Below are 17,615 nucleotides of genomic sequence, written 5' to 3'. Positions count from 1 at the left end.
GGACGTGTCAGTGAGGTCGGTGTCTAATGGTTGCAATGTTTTTATGTGGTTACATTATCATAGATATATTTAAATCATTACGGCTGTATATGTGTCTTCTTCTCCAAAAATAAGAACCTAATACTCACGCTATCTTACTCATAATTAAAAGGAATAATAATGAATTTAATATTATGTATTCTTAACGAGGTGGCTGAATATGAAGTTCGTGAGGGTTAAACAGTGATTGAGCTCGTTAAAGGTTTATGACTGGTGCGCTTTATTAAGATGAACTGATAACTTAAGATATAGACACAATTGTACAATTTATCAATCTGTACAAAACATAAAACCATTCATTTTGACCCCCCTCTCACATTTAAACCCTCCGGATTCATTGAAATGACATCATTTCACTCTTTTACACGTTTACACTGGAATTACAGTCAGTTATAGAATATAGTAAAAAAAAGAAAAAAAGAAATGAAAACACAAATAAAAAACACGGAACAATGGATCACATGAACAGGATCAGAAATCAAAACAAACAAACAAAAAAAAGGAATCACTTCTTCTTCTTCACGGATCGCCAGCGAGTGAGTCTGGAGAGGCTCGGCTGGCGGCGCCGTCTGTTCGAACAATAAAACGCCATTGGCACTGCCAGCCAGGCTCGCTCGGTCCAGACCTACAGGTCTACTCTGCCTCTGAACACACACACACAGACACGCACACACACACAGACACGCACACACACACAGACACACACTCAGGGAGTTATAGCGAGGAGGTTGTTAGCGAGGCGTCTGCGACCGAAGCGCGTCTTCTCAGCGGAGCCGAGCTCGAACCCCTCGGCAGATTTCATGGACAGTTATGACAATGTCAGCTACGTAAGGCGGTACGACGTGACGTGGGCGCGCGGGCGTCGTACAGAAAGCCATGCATTGTGTTGAAGTCAGAGGCAGCTCGGTGTACGTAGGCTTAATGTGACGGAGGGCGGGACGACACAGCACGTGGCGAGCAAGGTTATGGGTTATAGGAGGCGGAGGTGCGATGGCGGTGAAGGAGGCGTTTTTCTTAATCGGACAGGAAGGAGGCACCGCGGCCTGAAGTGGAGCAGGAATGTGGCTGAATCCCTCCAGTTTCTTCTTGACTCCTCGTGTCTGAACGAGGATTTAAGGAAAGACTTTCGAGACTCGGCTCGGCGTTTTGTGAAAAGTGGCACCATCGTTAAAAAAACAAACAAAAAAACAAAGAGCGGTCCGATCCGAGGAAAGAGGTCCAGATTCTCCATGTGCAGTAAAAATCTAATCCTAGACACGAAGCATCAACGATTAAGGTTCAGTGCAAGAGTTTGACACGCTCATGAAATCCGACCTCGCGGGTGAACGTCCGTTTCCGTTTCTCAGTGCGTCCTAACTACGATTCTTTCTGTGGTTACATGCAAAGCTTAATCTGCAAGACGACAGGAGATTATAATATTTAGAGTATCATAAGAATGTCATACGAGAATACTACCTCAGGTACTCATAGCGGTTTAGTTATTCCTTCATTTGCTATAGAAGTGCACTAAGACGAAAAGAAATCCGTGTGCGAGTTTCTGCATAGTTGTAGTCAAATATGTGGAAAGATGAACGCAAGCTGGACAATCGGATCAGCAGAACCTCGACGCCAGGATCCAAATGTTACGGGAGCCTAAAAATGTCTCACCCCTCGAGGTGATGATAGTGTTCCACAGAGTCTTTCACCTGATCTTTAAAAAACAAAAAAACATGCAGCACGGCAGAGCACGCCATGCAAAGCCGGGCCCGAACCCGCCGCCTCACCGTGAACCCAGCGACGACGGCGAGGCTGCGCGCGAACATGCAAGCTCGACGCCCGACTTTTTCCCGCCGCGCGATAAACTGAAGCAACGAAAACAAAAAAAAAACAAAGTTTCTGCGGTTCACGAGCGGCGTATTCACAGCAATCAGATCGAAAAAAGGCGCGACACTGAGCGGAGCGCGTCCACGTCGACGCCGTGCTCGATACATCCACATGGTTCCCAAAAAACAAACAGTACATTGCACTAAAAGAGGAGAAGCTTGTTTACAGGAATACACTTCAGAGCGACGTCGATGTGCTTTAAATTCATATACCGAGTCGTAGATATGATACGAGACAGAGAGAGGTCATAAAAAATGTGGAGGAATCAACAGAAGCACAAAGTCTGAAGAGAAAAACAATCACATTCATATATTAAGACATTTTCGTGACATGTCAGCGCATCTACAGTAATGAAATCTAACGTGATGAAATGCTGCCTGCTGTCCGGCTGGAGCCTAACTGCTTATGGAGGAGGAGGGGGGCCGCCCCACGCGGTGACGTCTTATACTGGGATATATTTACCAGGGGGGGAGGAGAGGGGGAGGAGAGGGGGAGGCAGGTACAGATCGGGTGCAGGGTTTCGGGGTCACGGCGTCAAGAAGCCGCGGCTCGTCCCTCCTGCGCCGCACGGTACGCTCAGGCAGTCTATTTTCTGAGGGAGGAGGTGAGGAGGCGTGAGCTAAGGGGAGGAGAGAGAGAGGAGGGGAGGGGGGAGAAAACGGGGGAGGAGCAGCAGATCCACGAGCCGGGCTAGATGTTCTGACAGCACTGCATCTTTGGTTTGTTCTCGGTGGGCTGGACCTGGATGTTGACCACGTTGTTGCTAGGCGACATGTCGCTCTCCTGACGCTCCGACATCTGCTTCTGGGAGACGATACGGTAGATCTCTGATGGGAGGATGGGGGAGAGAGAGGGGGAGAGAGGGAGAGAGGGAGAGAGGGAGGAGACGACATTACAGTGAGAGCCTGACGTGACAAACACAGGGACTTCCTGTTTCCTCGTATGGGCGACAGGAAGCAGATCATGGCGTGATAAACGAGTCAGAGACTCAAATTAATGCAAATGAAACATCGACCATTCAAACAGAGTCAGCTCAGAATAAATAATCAGATTCATGTTTTTAAAACTGGATTTCATAAAAATCAGATTTTTAAATTTAACGAGCTTCATCCAATGAGACGTCAGCTGTGAGCATCATGTGACTTTATGAAGTTTGACGACGACGTTCGCCTGAATTACGGAGCGTCTTCTGTTCACTTCCTTTTTATTTTTATTCACAGTAAAAGTATCGACCATCTCGTTCATCACAGCCTGACTTCTTCTTGAAAAATCATCAATGAACACACACACAGCTACAAATACTAATCCACCAAATGTGGATTCATCCGCCGCTGAAAATAGTCCCTGACAAATTTACTAATTCCTCCTTCAGTTAGCAGAAAGTAGAAAGTACTTAGAGACGGGCTAAAACATGACTAGTCTTTACTGGTCTTTACTAGTCTTTACTGGTCTGCACTGGTCTTTACTAGTCTGCACTGGTCTTTACTAGTTTTTACTGGTCTTCACTAGTCTGCACTGGTCTTCACTAGTCTGCACTGGTCTTCACTAGTCTGCACTGGTCTTTACTAGTCTGCACTGGTCTTCACTAGTCTGCACTGGTCTTCACTAGTCTGCACTGGTCTTTACTAGTCTGCACTGGTCTTCACTAGTCTTTACTGGTCTTTACTGGTCTTTACTGGTCTGCACTGGTCTTTACTAGTTTTTACTAGTCTGCACTGGTCTGCACTAGTTTTTACTAGTCTGCCCTGTTCTTTACTAGTCTGCACTGGTTTTTACTAGTCTGCACTGGTCTGCACTAGTTTTTACTAGTCTGCACTAATTTTTACTAGTCTGCCCTGGTCTTTACTAGTTTTTCCTAGTCTTTACTAGTCTGCACTGGTCGGCACTAGTCTTGGTCTTTTTAAAATGGGATTTTTTGGCCATCAGAGAAATCACAGCGTCACTTTGACTCTTATTAGTTTTTATATGAATCAATGATCCTTTGACCACACGAAGGCTTCATGCTGAGCCGTCTTCATCCCGTCAGACTGAACTAAATAAAAGTTAAATCTTTGCAGTCGTGAGGACAAACCACTCCTCAGAGATAAGCCAATCAGACGACATTATGCAACAGAGATAATCCTGTGGTCTGTTTGTATCTCTGCCCGGCAACAGAAGTTCACTCGACACCTGACTTCCCCGTCGTAAAGCGGACAGCAGATAATAAAGGCTGTGTTCAGTGGAGCTGATCACGTGACGTGGACAGACTCAGTACGAACCTGTCAGGATGGTCTGGAAGGCCGTCTCTACGTTGGTGGAGTCAAGAGCCGACGTCTCCAGGAAAGATAAACCATTCTTCTCTGCAGAGCGAAGGCGGACAACACGTTAATTTGAAACACGTCACATTCCACAGACAGCAGAGCGTCATGTGACGCGTCTGCACTGAAAGACAAACATCAGATCTGATTCATCACTTTAAATCTCTACTCTGAGCTCAGGCTGAATTTTATCATTAAACGATGTGTGAAACTTTCTGTGTGAGTAGATGAGTCAATGCAAAGATGCAGAGACGGAAACTTTGCGTACAAACGTGCCGTGTAATGCAGCCGTTACAAACTGGGGCGGTGTGAATATGCAGCGGGTGGAGGTGGAGGGACGGAGCTGCTGCTGCTCGCCCACAGACAGCTGCTGAGTGTCGGGGAGCTTCTGGAGGAGAGACCTGGAGATTTTATTCTGACCTGGAGTTTATTTTTGTAACTTTTGAGATTGAAACATTTATCAAACTGTGTTTTGGTGACAACCTCCACCTGTAGCCGTCTGTGGACACCCAGAGCTCCGTCACACGACTTCAGAAAACTCATGAAGGAAAAGAAGTTTGACCACACGGTGAGTCCGCTAACATCCGAGTGTGTTTACTTATTTAAAAGATATCAGCTGATCTATCTCCCTGACATCGGCATCCAGCATCCTCCGGTGATATATCGATATAGATTCATAAAAATGTTTTTCTGTTAGGTTAAAAAAACGTAACGTTCTCACCAGCGAAAGCTCGCGCCTCGTCGGTGGGGACGGCCCGGAGGTGACGCAGGTCGCTCTTGTTGCCCACCAGCATGATGACGATGTTGCTGTCGGCGTGATCTCTCAGCTCCTTCAGCCAGCGCTCCACGTTCTCGTAGGTTAGATGTTTGGCGATGTCGTAGACCAGGAGAGCGCCGACCGCCCCGCGGTAATACCTGCATGGTCACACAATCATCGTCATCATCATGAGCACTTTGGTAACCTGGTTTCAGCCTCTAACGCATCAGCATGTTGTCGTTACAGGATATACTAAAAGAAATTAACTGGCTGGTGTTTGTAAAGCAGATATTATTCTTCCTCCTCCTCCGTACTCACGCTGACGTGATGGCACGGTAGCGCTCCTGGCCGGCCGTATCCCAGATCTGGGCCTTCACCGTCTTGCCGTCGACTTGGATGCTGCGCGTGGCGAACTCGACCCCGATGGTGCTCTTGCTCTCCAGGTTGAACTCATTTCGGGTGAAGCGGGACAGCAGGTTACTCTTTCCTACGCCCGAGTCACCGATGAGGACGACTGAAACAGAGCGGAGAGAGAAAAACATGGTAATGAACTTCCTGATCTCACCTCATGATGAAATTAAAATATCTGTTATTGATTATTAAAGCCGCAACAACGAGTTGACTGATTTGATTTAATTTAAAAATCGATCAAAGTTATTTTCTCAAATAAAACATGCACACGTTTCTACTTTTATTCGATCAGCGCCACATTAATTAAATCTTGTATTCTTTCTGTTTGTTGTCTTGTAGCTGCTGGAGAATCAAACCTGAGCATGTCTGGGTAACGGTAGTCACTGGCGACCATTTGAGAATGAGCGTTACTGAATATCGAAAGCAAACGCCTCCCAACTTTAACGGTTAGTGAGATTTCTTGTTTTCGTCTTGTTTTGTCGCGTGTACGCAGACAGATTCTTTAGAGATGATGGAAGTTGTTTGAGTGACACGACGACGTCACGAACAAACTGAACCGGAACGAAACACAGAAAGACGTTTGATCTGCAAACAACCTGTGAGGAACGCTGTCGTACACCGAGGGTCAAGAAAACGCTTCAGGTTAAAAAATAAGATAAAACACAAACTGTGATGAAGCTTTTCATCAGAATTAAATAAAACCACAGAACATCAAAATGATTGATGACTATTCACACTCACATTGACACCTGTGAGCATTTTAGAGTCTTCACCTAACCTGCATGTCTTATTTAAATTAAAGGTCCAGTGTGTAAGATTTGAAGTATTTCAGTAGAAGACTTGTTGACTTGCTCAGATTTGCTCATTTTCCTGCTTCACGTTCTTCTAAATTTGCTTCTACATGTGTGAATATGCTGCGTGCTTCATTTGTTTCTCTTTGTCAGTTTGCACGGAGGAGTTTTATTTTGAAAATCCACCAGATTCTCTGTGCTGTGTCTTCCGCGGTGGAGCCGGCGCGGTTTCGAAACACTGCTAGAACGGGCGTGTATCACCACGCCGACCGCGGTGGTGCCTGGTGGATTTTCGGGGGTTAGACGTGGGAGAGAATTAATTTGGTTGCAATCTGCAACTTCACCACTGAAATCCTGAACACTGGACCTTTAAAAAGGATCACACGGTCACAGCAGGTGGATCAGAAATGAGTCACTAATCTATAGATGAAGTCATGCTGCTGTCGGCTGCTGGAATGAAGGAGCTGTGCTAGATCTCCTGCTTACATGGTGGAGCAGCAGCCTGTAGATGTTTAGATGGATATATGACTTTATTAATCCCTGAAGGGAAATCAGGTCGTCGTAGCAGTCCGGCATATTTGAGACAGAGATAATTATAAACCAATAGTACAAGGTTACAGAGACAGACTAGGGGAGTACCATGTGGATATGAAACATAATGCTCGTTACTGAGCATGTTCTATTACCTGTATCAGGTGGGAGGTGTCCGAGACAGCCCATTTAAAAATGTATAAGAACCAACAGTTAGAGCTCCTCGAGGAGCCTTTTCTCTGTAACCATCTTTGTGTGTTAAACTGTTAAAGCTGCTTCTTGTACAAGAATAATAAATTAAACTTTGATACTTTGAACCAGTCCTCCTTATTCAAGAGTTTTTCTTTAGGAATTCCCATAACATGTATAATATATGCATAACACAGGGTTCCCACACCTTTTTCATGAACAAATTCAAGCACCTTCAAGCACCTTCAAGCACCAGTTTTTCCATTTTTCCAGCACCTTTAAATAGGTAGCCTACTAGTTGTGTTTGCCATGATGGTCATGGGAAGCGCAGCGGTGCCACTGTATGGCATAATAATATGGGTCTAATTAGCATTATTTCATATGGTGGTAGATTGACTGTTTTGATTTCTAACTAATTGTGAACTGGCTTGTCTTCTCAGCTTGTGAGCGGTGTATTGTGTAACTACCATAGCGCAATAACAGTGACAAATAGACATCACACAAATTTAAAGCATTTTCACAACCTTGAAAACACTGAATTGAAATTCAAGCATTTTCAAGGAATTCAAGCACCCGTGGGAACCCTGGTAATAAGACTTGACTGTAGAAGAGCAGCTGTGTTATAATAAGTTAGTGTCAGGATGTAAACATCAGTCAGCTGTTTGTCACATTAATTAATATTTGTATTAATGTTTCATAATGACGTGTTCCTTCCTCACACACAGTGAAGTGTCGCAGCTCGGTGTTTGGATCTTCGGGGGAGCCGGGACTCGAACCCCCGGGCTCGAACCCGCGGGACTCGAACCCGCGACCCTCGGGTTTAATAACCACGCGCTCACACGCGCTGGGCTCGTGAGCGGCTCAGTGTTAAAAAACAAAAACAAACACAGATTAAAACATCCGCGTGTTTTGTTCCAGTCGTGTCGGTCGGTTGTCTCGTGTGTCGGTGATGACGTAATAACGGTTAACGGTAAAGGTGTGTCCGCGCGAGGCTAGCGGCTAACGGCTAGCCGGAGATAACGGAGCGCGACGCGGCGGATCGGCCGCAGGTGACAGCTCCGCGGCTCAGACACGGTTAGTTTAGAGTCACACAGTTCACCTGAGCCCGCTGACACGGCCCGGTAATCCCGGTAAAACCCGGTGAAAGCAGCGCGAGCACACAAAGGTTGGCGGTTAGCATTAGCCTGGCGGCTAATCAGCGGCGACAGCAGAAGAAGAAGAAAGCGCCGGGTTACCTTTGAACAGGTAGTCGTACTCGTCGTCTCTGGTGCCCATCGTCCTGCTGAGAAACGGTCAGTCCAAAGATTTACCGGAGTTTAACGGAATTTAACGGAGATCAGCTGTTTTTACCGCAACAACGGGAAGCCCTACTTCCGTGAGCTCTTCTTCTTCTTCTTCTCTGACAGACGACACGAGCGAGACTCAGCGCCACCCCGCGACCAGAAGAGGGAACTGCACCAGCAGACCAGTGGGTACCGGTCCAGTTAGATTAGATTAGACTAGATTACATTAGATTACATTAGATTAGATTTGATTAAATATACTTTATTGATCCCACCACGGGGAAATGTACTTGTTACAGCAGCAGAGGAATGTGTAGCATACACTACAGAATTAGAAAAAAGTAGAAAAGGCAAAAAAAAAACAACAACACAATAAACAAACAGAAACATCTATAACCTACAATAAACATGAAAAACAATCAACCTTCAAGACAGGTACTGAGGATAAAAGTGGCATGATGTATAAAAAGAGTATTGTAAAAGAGTATTGTAATGTAAAGTGACCATAGTGTAAGAAATATTGTGTAAGATTGTGTAAGATATATACATATATATAGTATACTATATATAATTCTGATGTTTTCATGGTTACCACTGGTAACCAGTGATCAGCTGTTTAAAAGAATTTAAAGTTTGAGGATTCCTGCGTTTGATTTCATTTAAAGGAGGGCTGTCGAGCTCATTTTAATATGAGGGCCCTTTTATTGGCCAGGTGTGTGTACACACACGAGGACTTTGACCCCGGTTCACTGTGCTCTCAATTGTACATACAGTTTAACAAAGAACATGACAAGTAGGCGCAGACATGAACATAAAAAAAACATAGAAAATAACTATATACACATTCAAAAGAGATATATATATATACACACTTTCTACATTCTTTTCTGTATTTATTTCCTAATCTTCATAAAATCATTGAAACTTTACATCTATACATATACATAATACATAATCAGTCATCATAATTAGTCTTTCTATACATAATTGTGTGTGATATTTTCTGCATTATCTGCAACTAAAACATGTTTAGAAAGTTGTAAAATATTTCCATTTTTGTATATTCAGGGTCACATAAAGATAAATATTCAAATTTCTATCTAAAAAGAAAAGTTTTAATGTTTTTATTTTATTGTTATGTACAAAAAAAAGGGGTCATATTAGACCCTGATTAGTATGTAAGGGTTAATGAAATGTTAAGATAATTTTGTATGTAAGTTTAATTTTATTGTAATAATTTTAATTGGATATACATTCACAACTTCATTGTAAGATTGATTTAAAGCTTTAGTTAATAAAATGATCTGGCTCTCATAATCTGTCTTTTTGCATGGGAAAAAATGTGACTAGTGGAAATTTTGGCTGGTAACTTTCGAAACTTACCTGCCACATTGGCTGGTGATCAAAAAAGTTAATTTAGAGCCCAGTATATACATATCTATGTACAGCAGACTAAATGTAAACAGTGGACAGTGGTAAATTATAATGAGCAGGTATTTCACAGAGTAATGTTGTTTCCAGCTGTTGATCACAGTGGCCGATCCAAACCAGTGATGTTGGTCATACATACAGTATTTGCGCATATTTGTATTTTTTATATTTAGTTCTCTTTCATACTTTTTATTTTAAACTTTATTTGATTTAATTTCACATTAATTATATCTTGTATTCTTATATAATTGCATTCAGTTTGTTTTGTTTATTGCCTTGTAGCTGCAGCATCACTCCGAGCTACATGTTCAAGTATGTAGTGATATGATCCTGTTTACACCCTTAAAAGGCAGGGATCAACAGTATGAGGGAGAGAAAAACATGCATCCCAGAATAACAAATTTTTGTTGCATCACGATGTTTGAATATTGCTGCAGAACCAGAACCAGAAACCTGTGTTTACTCGTGTGCACATGGGCACACGTTTGAGAGACGATGGAGAAGAACATGAAGTCCTTTGATACTGTGGTGAAAAGTTCAACTAACACGACAACATCACAAACAAATGTGCAAATTAATTAATGAATTCAGCTGATAACGAACCCGATGACCCCGAAGGAAACATTTGTGAAGTCCCAACGTCTTTGAACTGGACAGAAAACGATCAGTGACCATCCTGAGACATCTGTGGAGAACATCTGTACACCAGGAACTGAGGGTGGACACGGTCGATGAGAAAACTTCACATAAAAAGTATTGTAATAAAGCTTTTAATCATGAGCTGACTCATAATTGCAGACTAACAAAGCTGAGCTGGGGGCTGTAGGAAATAGGGAGTCTCAGATAAAGAGAAAATCCTGAGGAGCAGGGAGGCTCTGGGCTGGACCGGGCCTCATGAAGAACACTCGACGATGAAAAGTACGACTGTTCAAGTTAAAAACACCTCTGTGAGCCACTGTGGGATGGTGTGTTCTCACATCATACCACCTGTGGACTGTTATTTATTTATTATATTTAATATAACTGCAGCACAGGCCGACATAATGTTCTTCTTGACATTAATTAAAAACATTTCCGACTCATTTTCCTGTCAAACATCTTGCCATTAAATGTCACAGCTGCCATATGAGTGGTGGAAAGTAATTAATTGTTCCTGTTTGCACTGCTCTTGAAAATGTTGTGTGCTGTGTGCAGCGCTGTTTTTTAATAGATCCATAAATAAATCAATGGTAAACATGAATATAAGGAATGCTGACAGTGAGCGATGATTTTCTTTCTACATGTTTGTACGGAGATACATTTAAAAAGTGAATTTTGAGAAGATTAAACGACAAAATGAACAAATTGCCAAATACAGAACTTTAATGTCACAACTGCTACTAACAACAATAATAATAATAATAATGGAAAGAAAATGTACATTCATTAAACTTGTGTTCTAAAATTTACAAAATATCCTAAACAAATTTAAATTTAAAGGAAAATCGCCATAATAGACATGATAACTACTGCTGGATTCAAATAGAGTTACAGTGTTTAAAGAGATTCTTCGAGTGTAGTTGTATGAGGTACTGATACCTACAGTAGACGGCAGTCAGTACATCCCAAACAGGATGGAAGCTCATCAATGTACTGCTGTGGATGGGCGCAACAAAACATATTTTAGCAACCTAAAGGAAGGCAAGCCTTCAAGAATCATTATCGATCTAAGTGTGCGATATATTTAGAGAGATTTTCACTGCTTAACCTTGATGTCAAACTGCTTTTTCATTGGAAACTGTGGTAATTTGGCACTATCCAGGGCCACCGGACTTTGTTGACATAAACTATAATTTTACCGCTCAAAACGCAGCAGTTGCAGGTCTACCATTGCCTCGATCAGCAACAACTAACAACTGCTGCGGACCTGCAACTCCAGTGTTCTGCAATGTAAAATTTCAATAGGAAACTGAAGCCTTTATAGTGACCTATATTCTCTTCAAAAGCTACAAGACTTCACTGACAAAAACAGTAATAAACCCATGCCTCGATTCGTTAATTTGTTTGAGTTATTGTGTGACCGCCGTTTTAACACATTAATTGGGATCCAAACTAATGTTAGTTGCAGAGGAACGAGGCAGTGGTGGACTAATCCCGCAAAATTATGGTTTTAGTCAATGAAGTTGCCCCCTTTCACAGTAGTACATTTCTTAGCTTCATGCTAGTCTCCGGGCCGCCTGGGGGCATGTTGACCATCATCTACTGTAGGTAATACACTGACTATGGATCAGTACCTCATACAGCCACACTTTAAATAACCCAAACGGTCTGAATTCTACACAACTACACAACTACACTTTCTCACGTCATAAAATGTTATCATCAAAGGAATCCGCCTGTAATACTAATTTCTGTCTCATTTAACAAAATATCTAAACAGTTGATGCCCAGTCCTTTGTGTCACTTTTATTTCTTCATGTAATCAGGAAGGAATTTCTTCCATTTCATATTCTGCAAACAGAAACAAAGAAAAGATGTTAAATGAGATATTTCTGCTCTTCAGAACTTCCACTCTGATCATTCATGACTTACATTTTTGCCCCAGGTGGATTTGGCCTTCTTGGACTTCATGTCCTCCAGCGACTCGTAGGTGTTTCCTTGGACGGTGGCGGCCTCCCCGGGGATCTGCTCATAGGTGTTGTCAGACAGCCCGGCGGGCGCTGGCCTCTGGGTAAGCTCGGCATACATGCTGCCTCCCTGCTGTACTGCTGAACTCCCTCCGGGCCCCTCGGAGGTGTGGTACAGCGGGTTGGACCTCAGTATTTCCACATCGTCGCCCTGCTGTTCTGACCTGGAGCTGTTCAGCTTGGAATTGTCTCTGGGTTCATGGAGGGAGTAGGTATGACAGGTGACCCTCTTCACAGGACTGGGTGAATGAGATGCTGATGATGTTGTGAAGGAGTGTGTACTGAGATTAAGAGAGTTGGAGTACTCTTCCTCCTCCCCGCTGCTGTTGTTCAGTTTTGGTAGAGATCTGCTTCTGCCCTCCACCGGGGTCAGCTCTGAGTATGTCACCCCTGGTGGGCAAAGATCACCTGGATAGCTCTTATTGGTCGTGTTAATTGAGTCTCTATCAGACATTAGCACTGGGGTTGTGTTTCCTCCAAGTCTCTCTGGTCGGTTTGGGTCGGTCTGTGGTTCACTTGAAGGTGACATTGTCTCGGGTAAAGATCCACTCAGGGAAAAGCCCAGAGGGAAGCCTCTTTTTGGCACTGGAGGTACAACCTGAAGGACAGGAACCAGAACAATGAGAGCATGGATGACAAAACAAGCTCCGCATGTGGTCCAAACATGACATTTTTGGTTGATTCATTGTAGTATTAATGTATTAAAACAGCGGTCAAACAATAACTCAAACAAACTAACAAATCGAGGCAGGGGTCGGCCAGAAAAGCTGTGTTCTTCGAGATAAAATTACCATTTTTGTCAATGAAGCCTTGTAGCTTTTGAGAGCATGAGGTTAAAATAACCCAAAAGGTCACATCAAGCTCCACTGGCTACCTGTAGCAGCGCTCTCTACCTTCAAAAACCTCCTGAAGACCTCTAGCTCTTCAGTGGGGACCTCATCTACAACAGTACCAACAACTGGACACGATAAACCTACCCCTTCAAGAACTGTCACAGTACTTGCTGCACTAATACTTTCTTCTTGCACTGTACCTTCATTGTTTCCCTTCTCTGTAAGTCACTTTGGATTAACGCGTCAGCTAAATGACTAAATGTAAAAGTTGGACTGGCAGAACTCAGTGTTTGCTCTTGTTAATGCAAAATAAACTGAGATCTCTCTCCCTTATGACCCAACCTGACCATTGAACTTCTATCTCAGACAGATTCATTAACCTTTTTTGGGTTTGGTTTCTTTGGTTTCTGTCGTGATCTTTGCTGTCACTGTTTATTTGTGTGCACAAAGAAAGAGTTTCATGTAAGTTCATGAACATCAAACTGTGCTGGTTTGACCTAGAGTGAAGTGAAGGAACATACAGATCATAGATTTAACCTCTATAAACAGATATCTGCATATGAATGCAGATAGATTTAACCTCTATAAACAGATATCTGCATATGAATGCAGATACGACACGGTAGCGTTCCTCTTTGGTTTCCTAGTTCTGGTTTTGTATTGACCAATCGTGTTTGAGCAGGCTTTGATTGCATGCAGGTAAACAGTCCATGTGGTGAGCAAATGAGGAACATAATGGCCAAAATCCAATCTGGAACCCATCGGCTATCATCTTATGACAATTTGCATTCATAAGCTGATATGTGCTGACAGAGATTAGCCAGAATGTGCCTCATGTTGCTAATCATTCTGTAAACAGAAGAGGAAGTCTTGGCTAGATATCCGATATCTGGACATCCACTGAAGCTACACCAGAAGCCCGGATAGATGGCCGTTGCCCCAAGAGGCAAAATCATCATCAGATGATAGTTGATGAGTTCTGAGATTGACTTAGACCTGTTAAAATCTCTTGCGTCTCTGCATAGAGGACAATTCTTCAACAAACAAGCACTAATAATAGATTCAGTTCTCATTTTCATCTTACCTGTGAGAGGGACACCGTGTCGACAGACACCGCTCCCGTCAGCTTTCTGGATTTAGGCGGCAGTGCAGGAGGCGGCAGTGCAGGAGACGGCGTCACGGCATCGTTTTGCTGCTGGATCTTTGGAGTATTGCCATGGTCACTGTGTTGATCACTTTTTGAGTCCCACAGAGTCCGCATAGCCTGGACACTAACCCCGGACGTCCTTTTGGTCTTGTAGTTCACCACATCGTACAGCTCATCCGTGTCTACCTGAAAATAACAACACACTAGATGATTCTCCCATGAGCCATTCATTGGTATACCACAGTGACACGGACACATTTCAGCTGTAAACCTTCTGTTGAAGACTCAGGCCTTGGATTGTTCCTATTTTACTGGGTAGTTGAAGATTGAAAAGTCAGGGAACCACTAGCGTCTTTAGAATTCATCCTCTTGGGACCATAAATGTCTTAAACCAAATGTCATGGTAATTTATCAAATAGTTGTTACAGTTTCCATCAATGAAACTGGTGAACCAACTGCCAGACTGACATTAGGGCATCTAGCATGGGTAAAAATCATAACTCCATAACTCCAGTGAATAAAAATAGCCTAATCTTATACACACTGTGGATAAGATGTAGCTCTATTCACTGTATGTTCTTCCCAAGCAGTACCCTCCGTGGCTGTGAAGTGCTCTCTAGTAGCTCTCTAGTAAAGAAGAGATGACGGAAAGGGTGAAGCAAGGGGTTGCAATCAGCAACTACTGCTCCAGGCTAACACTAAATCCTACATACTGGTCTTTTATTCTTGGTTGTCACTGATGCATTTCAGCTGTAATCCTTCAGGACTCAGGAGGCTTTCGATTGTTCCTCTGGTTTTACTGGAAAGTTAAAAAACTTTGTTGTGCTGGTGGCGCCACATGAAAAGTCAATGAACCACCAGAGTCATTAAGATTTATCCTCTTAGGACCATAAATGTCTGAACCAAATGTCAGGGTAGTTATTTAAATAGTTGTTAAAATTTCAGTCCGAACAAAGTTGGTGGACAGACATAGAGCCTGTAGCATGGGTAAAAATCATTACACCAGTGAATACATTTAAAGTTTAACCTTTACAATAAATAGATAATCCTCTGGGTACATATGTTTATGAGTTAATGGAACTTCCTGTCGCCTCACCTCATAACAGCTGGAGGTCAGGTATTCCCCAAACGGCTGGATGGGGCTGACTTTGTAGTGCTCTATGAGCTCTGTGAGACTGCCGTAGGTCTGACAGTCTCCAGATATGACAAACTGTCCATCTTGATTCTGGGTGATGACGAAATGGCGGCACCTGTCATTGCCCCTTTTTTTTGAGAGGGGGGGGGGGGATACACAGCCGGTGAATGAAGGAGGTAAATAAGCAATTGGAACGATGTCAAACAGACTTGATTTGCCTCACTTGTATGACAGGATGTATCCGATGGCTTTATCACTGAGGCGAATGAGAAAACAGCCCAGAGTTTTATCTCTCAGCAGATCTTCCGTGTCCCTGGGGTGGAGACGCAACCAATTAAACAGTCATACAGGCAAATTAGATTTATAAATATCCTTTCCATGTTATAAAGCCTCTGTCCAACAAGTATCTCTTGTATTCACTCACAGACCAAGAAAACAAAGATCTGCTAATGTCAACTATGACCATGGTTCCCATCAGACCGACTGATCGGAATCAACTCATAACAGTTATGGTGAGTTTTAACTCATGGGGAACAAAACACACCCTAACTCAGGTCAGCAGTTTTGCATCACAGCTACATCCTGTTACAAGGCACCAGGATGTAGCTGCTGTAGATGCTGATGCTAACGTAAGCAAACTTTATGACTCATCTTGACCTATGTCACAGTTAAACTGGTTTCATCACAAAGTGACTGTGTTTCATACCTAACTGGAAAATGAACTGGAAAAAAGCATAAGTCATATTTACATAGAAAAATACTGCAATTAGCATATAAAATACCATTTTAAAAACATCGAGATGGGTACGTAAAACCAAAAACCCAATAAAAAGATATGTAAAATAAATAAATAAATCTTAGCATTATTAGCAAATGTACTTAAAGTATCTAAAGTAAAAGTACTCATTATGCTGAAAAAAATGGCTCCTGTGAATGTTACATTAAAGTGTTTACATAGTATTGGATACAGATGCAACAGAATTTTAACTAATTTAAGCTATTTTATAACTTTTAATTCACATATTGTAGTGTAACTAAAGTAAGTACTCACTAAAACTGTCATATTGTAGTGTAACTAAAGTAAGTACTCACTAAAACTGTCATAATTGTAGTAGATATTTCCCTCTGGATTGCAGTAGAATAATGAAGTTGCATCTAATGGAAATACTTGATTAAGTTGCCTCATATTGTCCTCAGTAGCTACAGCAGATAAACAAACACTGGTAGAGGATGTTGATGGTAGAAATATCTACAGTATTCTGTAGAAATACATTTAAATAAAAAACCACAAAGTCAAAACAGGTTAAACATTTACTTCAACTTGTTTTTATGTTGCTTACTTTCTCGCAGCAAAGCCTTGAAACCAGTCTGGGAAGTTCCCGTTGTTGAGGATAAGCGGCGCCTGCGTCTCGGTGAACCACCTCAGCACCAGCTCCTTCAGGCCTCCTTCTGAGGCCTCCATGTGGAGGTCAACATTTGGCTTCTTCTTCTCCATCCTTTACACGTTTGTCACGAGCTGACAGAGCTGTGGTACAGAGCACCGTGCATACTCTCTGTCCGGATGACGTTTGACTCTCAAAAGGAAGACGGCGGGCCTCATTTGACTATGTCTGTTGGGCGTCTCTCTCAGCTGAATGGTGGTATTGTTTCAGTTTATCTACCAATGACTCTTTTACCTCTCATCTGACCGTCAGTTTCATTTTACTATCTGTGTTCCTTGTCCCAGATTGAACTTTAATGACTCAGTCACATAAATGTAAACACATGTAAATTTTAAATGCATTAATTACAATGAACTCACTCATATTCCACTGGACTTGATGCTGGGACTAAGGACATGGATATTTGTCTGTGTACTTGTATTGCTCATGGTGTGGAGACAAAATACCCTATAAGTTATTACAGTTTATCCAGAGGGGAACATGAATGTCTGTCCAAGTCCTATTTCAATCCATCCATTATTTATGAAGATATTTTTCTCAAAGTGATGAATGTCAACCTTATAATGGTGCTAAATAATAAGTCAGCCTTGAACCTTGAATATCTGTAGCAGATTTAATGACATCCAATAGTCAGGATACTTCACTGAAATCCCCAAACTATCAATCTCATAGTGGTGCAAGTTAAATCGTTCAAGATATTAGGATTCATCCTCTGAGGACAATGAATGTCTCAACTAAGTTTAATGCCAGTCTAACCAATATCTGTCAAGACATTATTCTCAATTGTGAGTCTCATGGTG

At 42.5% G+C, this 17,615-nt stretch overlaps 2 protein-coding genes and 1 long non-coding RNA gene across 3 annotated transcripts; 1 reads left to right on the top strand and 2 right to left on the bottom strand.

Moving 5' to 3' along the window:
- Window positions 1-235: 235 nt before the first annotated feature.
- Window positions 236-8,292, bottom strand: LOC104935758 (ras-related protein Rab-11A). Its single transcript, XM_027281496.1, has 5 exons — window positions 8,114-8,292; window positions 5,275-5,470; window positions 4,921-5,114; window positions 4,161-4,241; window positions 236-2,729 (listed from the first exon to the last, which is right to left on the bottom strand). The coding sequence occupies exons 1-5, from the start codon at window positions 8,151-8,153 to the stop codon at window positions 2,593-2,595; spliced, it is 648 nt and encodes a 215-aa protein (XP_027137297.1). The 5' UTR covers window positions 8,154-8,292; the 3' UTR covers window positions 236-2,592.
- LOC113746329 (uncharacterized) lies at window positions 8,283-16,833 on the top strand. The gene is made up of 4 exons (XR_003462748.1): window positions 8,283-8,346; window positions 12,177-12,302; window positions 15,800-15,885; window positions 16,724-16,833. It is a non-coding gene; the product is annotated as an uncharacterized LOC113746329 (long non-coding RNA).
- On the bottom strand, window positions 10,953-17,394 carry sh2d7 (SH2 domain containing 7). The gene is made up of 6 exons (XM_027281489.1): window positions 16,714-17,394; window positions 15,597-15,686; window positions 15,335-15,500; window positions 14,176-14,424; window positions 12,164-12,856; window positions 10,953-12,082 (listed from the first exon to the last, which is right to left on the bottom strand). The coding sequence occupies exons 1-6, from the start codon at window positions 16,866-16,868 to the stop codon at window positions 12,038-12,040; spliced, it is 1,398 nt and encodes a 465-aa protein (XP_027137290.1). The 5' UTR covers window positions 16,869-17,394; the 3' UTR covers window positions 10,953-12,037.
- Window positions 17,395-17,615: the final 221 nt, after the last annotated feature.

Source organism: Larimichthys crocea, chromosome VIII, assembly GCF_000972845.2.
Source record: "Larimichthys crocea isolate SSNF chromosome VIII, L_crocea_2.0, whole genome shotgun sequence".
Taxonomy (NCBI): Eukaryota; Metazoa; Chordata; class Actinopteri; family Sciaenidae; genus Larimichthys; species Larimichthys crocea.
The sequence above is the reverse complement of the archived record's forward strand: the minus strand, read 5'-3'. Positions and strand labels throughout refer to the sequence as shown.